Source organism: Hippoglossus hippoglossus, chromosome 3, assembly GCF_009819705.1.
Source record: "Hippoglossus hippoglossus isolate fHipHip1 chromosome 3, fHipHip1.pri, whole genome shotgun sequence".
NCBI classification, from domain to species: Eukaryota; Metazoa; Chordata; class Actinopteri; order Pleuronectiformes; family Pleuronectidae; genus Hippoglossus; species Hippoglossus hippoglossus.
This window is the reverse complement of record NC_047153.1, coordinates 2,631,907-2,638,189: the sequence shown is the minus strand read 5'-3', so window position 1 is coordinate 2,638,189 and position 6,283 is coordinate 2,631,907. Positions and strand designations below refer to the sequence as shown.

Genomic DNA, 6,283 nt, shown 5'->3' with positions numbered 1-6,283 from the left:
TGCAGTTTGTAACCAGAGCCTGTGTGACCTGGTCCCTCCTGAGTGTAAGTACGGGGAGAAGCTGGTTTCGTACTACAGGCAGGACTCCTGCTGTCCGCACTACGTCTGTGGTGAGTTTTTATTTTGAGTGCTTTCATTCTGTTTATAGTTTAGACTTAGTTCAGAGTTAGTTTAACCTGCAGGAGTTTCTGGAGGCTGGTGTGATGTGTGTTGTCGCCTCGGTGGAAACGTCTTTACTGCAGCATTCTGAGAGCGCAGGACAGACAAGACCCCAAAATGTGCATTTTACGTTAGAGTAGGTGATGTTTATTTCTACATCCTGCATCAAGCAATGAATAAAAGAACATTTCTAATTGGTGCGAGTGTGTTTTAGCGGCTGTGGAGGGAGATCTGGAGGAAAGTGATTGTTTTCTTTCAAACTCAATCTACTTTTGCTTTTATTTCTTCTTTCACTCAATCAAGAGAAACTGTCTGTGTCTGTGTAATTTCCTGTTTTTCTCAGATACAGTTTTATGCAGAAGTTTTGACACGTTAATAATTTTGTTGATTGATGTTTGGATTGAACAGAAGGAAATAAAACCTCTGCAGAGTCTGTCTTCAAACATCAAGCCACTGTTACGTCAACATTTTATAAACTTAAAAAATTAAAAGAAATGATAATTGTGTGTGTACATTTTTCAGTTGTGTGTCTCTGTGTGTCTGTGTGTGTGTGTTTGGTCCAGGTATCACTCATGTTGTGGCGGGTTTGGGTTTAGATCTAAAAAAAACAAACAAGAGATAATTAAAACTTTCCCGAAGTTCACTCAAATCACCAAAGAACCTTTGGAAGGACATTTCCCAGATGGATTTCTCAAAGCCTCAATAACAATGTGCCTTGTTCCTCGGTGATTTGGATGAACTGACCCTTGGTGCTTCTTATTTGTTTGTTCTGTGTTTTTATGACGTGTGTATTGTGTCATGTAAAGAGCCTCTGAGCGTGTTGAAATGCACATGTGTGATCTGCATTAATAGAGTTGTTGTTACTCGTGAGGCCGCAGGTCCACGTTCTGTCCGGGAGGATCCGAGCTCAGAGCTCCGGCTCCCTGCCCGTATCCGTAGCCTTTGGGCCCATATTTCTTGCCGTAGCAGGACTTGCAGTAGATCTCGGACTCGTGCGCTGCCATCGTGGTGCTGTCCAGCCCTTTTCTGCAGCTCACTGTGCGAAACAGACACAACAAACCAAACCACACACACTTGAACCTGTTACCGTTCAGACTCTGTCATGGAGGAGCGATGGAGTTTAAATAAAGCTCCTGCACCTCGCTGGGTTTATCAGTCAACGGTGGCATTTACACGTGTTCACATGTTTCTATTTGTGGGACGAGAGGAGAGTGTTGGAGAAAAGATGAACTCTCGGCAGATGGATGAGGCCTCAGAGCTCCAGCTCATGACAGACGGCAGGGAACAGAAAACCTAAACAACATGGCCGCTGTCCGAGGCCTCGGATCAGACCGAAGAGAGGCTGATTGTGGCCTAACACGTTTTGACTGTAACACAACAACAACACAACTGAAATTCAGGCCACAGAGGAAGAGGAGGAGAAACTCAGAGAACAGTTTTTAACTGTAAAACGACTGGAAGGTGAGAAAAGAGGCTTTTTATGGAGTGAATGTGAATAACCACTGAGAGAACAGAACGATGAAGAGGAAGAGGAGTTACTGAAGAGAAGAAAGAGAGAAAGGAAAAGAAGAAATGAGGAGAAAGAAGCACAACAGATTGGAAAGTTGCAAGAAAGAGGGGATAGATGGACGGAGAATGAAAAAGATGAAGGAGGCAAGAAAGAAATGAAAAATCTGACAAGAACTCAAATAAGAAACGGGGAAAAGAAAATGCAACAATTCCAAGAGGAGGAAATGAAAAAGGCTGGAAGAAGCTCTTTGTTTCTGCTGATCCACCATGACACCAGAGAGACGAAGAAGAGGAGGTGAACTCACTGCAGATGAAGCAGGTTTTATGGAAGCTCCTCCCATTACACTGGATCTCCTCTGCATGATACACCGACTTCTCACAGGCCGCACACTTGGCTCCTCCTCCCCAGTTTGGCATCTTAGAGTGAAAAGATAAAAACAGAATTCAATCAATCTATTGATCACAAACTCTAAATCCATTTCCAGGATCTAGTGTTGGGCTGCAGCCATCAATTATTCCCATTGACTCAAATAATAACATTAGAAACATTACAAAATTAACTATTTATAATCTCCTGTGATGTAATGTGACATCTTAAATATTCCTCATATAAATAATTCACTCAATTCATAATGTTATAAAACAGAGAAACAGTTTATTTTTAGCTTCTCAGCTGAGACGCAGAACCAGGAGGTGTTTGACAATTCCATAATCCAAACTATCTCCGATTCATTTTCCAATTAATTCCTAATAAACTGATTTAATTAATAAACTAATTATTCTGCTGATAACTTAAAACTGTTCAAATATTCAAGGATATAAAATGAAGATGAGAGAGGAACCCCATCCCCATAAAGCTCAAGAGTTCATCAAGACAAAACAAAACAATTTAATAATAAATTTCTCTTTTTAAAGAAAAAATCAACCTGTGATATTTAGATTTGAGCTCAAATGACATCGTCGACTACTCTGAATGATTTTTAAATTATTATTTCTTTTACAATTAATTATCATTTGATTTACCTTAGAAATGATCAATATCTATACGTCAGATGACATTAAGCCAAAGTAGCTGAAATAAAACTTTAGTGAAAAATGTTTTTTACCTTGTTTGTGCTGCAAATTAAATTGAATCAAGTCAGTGAACCACTTTATTTTGGTTTATATTTTTCATGCAGTGTCACAGCTTGATTATTGGGAGGTTACAACAATTCTTTTCGCCGCAAACTTCTGAATATTAATAATATCTCATGTGGAGCTGAGTCCTGATGTTGATGTTCACGTCAGAAAGGAAAAGAGTCTGATGAAGTTGATTTAATTCCACCTACACAAACTGGAATCAACAAAATAACCTCATCATATTTAAACATCAGCCTCGTGATAATAACACACAAACTCTGGAAATGAGATCTTACCTTGAATCAAAGTCCGAACGCTTCAGTCCTGTGGCAGTGAACACGCCCGGCTGGTTTATATATCCTCCATCCCACCATCACCACAGTCCACCGGTGACACTGCAGTGAGAGCATCCTCCCAAAATAACCTGTGACAGAGCGGAGGCCCTCTGACCCTTCATCACGGCCCCGGAGACGCCTGAATGTCACAGACGCTTGTTCATGGGCCCACAGACACACACAGGAAACTGGACTGTGTGTGACAGCTGCTCGCACGGAGGCTTCGATGCTGGATTATCAGCAGAAACGACGGGAACTCAAAGCACGTAAATGACAACTGCAGACGCACCAGTGACCTCGTGCTGCTCAGAACACACCAGGAAACTAAACAGCTGGTTGGACGGACGCAGAATGCAGAGAATCTATTGAGCTGCTTGGTCTGAGGGAAGCTAAATGAAGAGAAGGTGTTTTTTTACTGTTTAAAATGTATTTATCATCTGTAGTGAAGTCATTTAAAACCTCTGGAGTCTGTACGTGATTTGTCTTGTGTGTTTTCTGGGTCCAAAAGGGTTGAAAAATGTATTTTCTGAAAAAAAAGATACTGAACATCAACAAGGTGAAACTAAATTTAACGTGGCATTTAAAACTGGCTGTAAAAGCCGAGGACTGTAAAGGATTCAAGCAATGAATAATATTTAATGAAGAAGAATGCAAATAACCTGTTCATCTTCATGTGCATGAACTGGACTTTGAACTGGTTGTTTTCGAGAGTGAACTGGTTCAACAGGGAGGAGGAGCCTGAGAACAGGGACGTGTCAGACTCCATTTTCACCTGGATGAGCAGGAGGAAGAAAAGTGAGCAGGTGAGTGAGAACACAACTTTCTGAAAGTTTTACTGTCACACTCTCACACCTGCTGTTAACATCCGTCTGCTGATCACACCACTCTAAGTTTGTCAGTTCACACCTGGTGACAGACGTAGTTTCATGTGATCGGATCCCCAGAGACAGATGTGAACAGCAGCTGTGGAACAAAGAGCCTTCAAAGGACTAATTAACAGAGTTAACTCACAGTTTCATGTTTTATCTTCATCACATCTGTTCATCAAGTGTTTAATAACAGAACGTGTTTTCAGAATCATACGTTACAGTGACCTGAGTGTGTGTGTGTGTGTGTGTGTGTGTGTGCGTGTGCGTGTGTGTGGGTGTGTGTGTGTGTGTGTGTGTGTGTGTCTGTGTGTGTCCTTCCTTGTTTTTTTTGGGTGTGTTTCTTGACAGACTTGTTTGTCCTGATTCCTTTGAGCTCACAGTGTTTTTCCTCTCAGACTGAAGATGAGTGGTTATGAGGAGGAAGAGGAGGACAGAGCAGAGTCTCCAGTGTTCAGCTGTGAGTCTCTGAAGAGTGACCGGTCCATGGAACTTCCTCTATACTTCAGTAATGAACCTGGACCCTCACACACAAAGTAAGAGACTGTTTCTACTGTGACAACAGTAATGACAACCTGTGACTGTGACGTGTGAGTTATCAGGAAATGTCTTCACAGGGAGAGGAAGAGGAGTCATGTTTCTGAGGAGGAGCAGTCGTCCTGCTGTGCTTCGTGTCAGGACGTCCTGAAGGATCCAGTCTCCACCAGCTGTGGACACTGGTTCTGCAGACAGTGCATCACCTCATACTGGGACCAGGCTGGTTCTTCAGGAGACTCCTCCTGTCCCCAGTGTGGACAAAGATCCAGAACAGGAGCTGGAGCTCAGACAGCCGGTCAGAGCAGCACTGTACATGTGTCTGCTGATGTCTTCACTTCTGACATCAGCACATGTGGTTTTATTTTGTTCCTTCATACAGCATCAACATTTAACATCGTTATAAAAGCACAAAGTTAAAAAGCTTTTATTTTCTGTAGTTTTTCTGTATCTGATGAAAACAATCAGCAGATTCTCAGATTCTCTGTCTCTGACATTGTTTCTTCTCTTTCAGCAGATCGTGGTCTGCAGGAGGTTTCAGATGAACATAAGCTCAGTCTGAGGAGGAGATGTGAACATGTGACTGAAGGAACTGATGAAACAGGAAGTGGAACCCTCCTCAACAGGATCTACACTGAGCTCTACATCACAGAGGGACAGAGTGAAGAGGTTAATACTCAACATGAGGTGAGGCAGCTTGAGACGGCTTCCAAGATGAAGAGCCTCCACGACACTCCCATCAAGTGCCACGACATCTTTAAAGCCTCAACTGACCAGCAGAGCAGCATCAGAGTCGTCCTGACCAACGGCGTCGCTGGCGTTGGAAAAACCTTCTCGGTGCAGAAGTTCACTCTGGACTGGGCAGAGGGTTTAGAAAACCAAGATGTGGGTCTGCTGACTGTGCTTTCGTTCAGGGAGCTGAACCTGGTGAAAGACCAGCAGCACAGTCTTCTCACGCTGCTCCGTGTTTTCCATCCAGCGTTACAGAAGCTCACGGCAGAGACGCTCGCTGTCTGTAAACCTTTGTTCATCTTTGACGGCCTGGATGAAAGCAAACCTTCTCTGGACTTCAACCACAAGAAGCTTGTGTCTGATGTCACACAGAGGTCATCAGTCAACGTGCTGCTGACAAACCTCATCCGGGGGAATCTGCTTCCCTCGGCTCTCGTCTGGATAACCTCCAGACCTGCGGCGGCCAATCAGATCCCTCCTGCATGTGTTGACAGGGTCACAGAAGTACGAGGCTTCACTGACGCCCAGAAGGAGGAGTACTTCAGGAGGAGATTCAGTGATGAAGAGCTGTGCAGCAGAATCATCTCACACATCAAGACGTCCAGGAGCCTCCACATCATGTGTCAAATCCCAGTCTTCTGCTGGATCAGTGCTACAGTTCTGGAGCACATGTTGACCACAGACCAGAGAGGAGAGCTGCCCAAGACCCTGACTGACCTGTACTCACACTTCCTGCTGGTTCAGACAAAGAGGAAGAACAACAAGTACGGTGAGGGACATGAGACGACTCCACAGCAGCTGACGGAGGCTGACAGGGACGTTCTACTGAAGCTGGGGAGGCTGGCACTTAAACATCTGGAGGAAGGAAACATCATGTTCTACCAAGAAGACCTGGAGCGGTGTGGTCTTAATGTCCCAGAGGCCTCAGTGTACTCAGGAGTTTGTACTGAGATCTTCAGAAGAGAGTGTGTGATCTTCCAGAAATCAGTCTACTGCTTTGTTCATCTGAGCGTTCAGGAGTTTCTGGCT

The 6,283-nt window shown here is 43.8% G+C and overlaps 1 protein-coding gene across 1 annotated transcript; it reads right to left on the bottom strand.

Annotated features, from left to right (window-relative positions):
• Window positions 1–729: 729 nt before the first annotated feature.
• Window positions 730–3,484, bottom strand: LOC117759321 (cysteine and glycine-rich protein 3-like). Its single transcript, XM_034581387.1, has 4 exons — window positions 3,084–3,484; window positions 1,974–2,085; window positions 1,024–1,195; window positions 730–757 (listed from the first exon to the last, which is right to left on the bottom strand). Exons 2-4 carry the CDS (start codon window positions 2,083–2,085, stop codon window positions 730–732), a joined length of 312 nt encoding a protein of 103 aa, XP_034437278.1. The 5' UTR covers window positions 3,084–3,484.
• Between the last annotated feature and the right edge of the window lie 2,799 nt (window positions 3,485–6,283).

Excerpts from the sequence above, each read along its gene's own strand:
- LOC117759321 (XM_034581387.1), bottom strand. The coding sequence starts at position 2,085 with ATGCCAAACTGGGGAGGAGGAGCCAAGTGTGCGGCCTGTGAGAAGTCG. Across the intron at positions 1,196-1,973 it reads TAAAACCTGCTTCATCTGCA|TGAGCTGCAGAAAAGGGCTG; the intron begins GTGAGTTCACCT and ends TGTTTCGCACAG. Across the intron at positions 758-1,023 it reads GTGGACCTGCGGCCTCACGA|ATCTAAACCCAAACCCGCCA; the intron begins GTAACAACAACT and ends TGTTTTTTTTAG.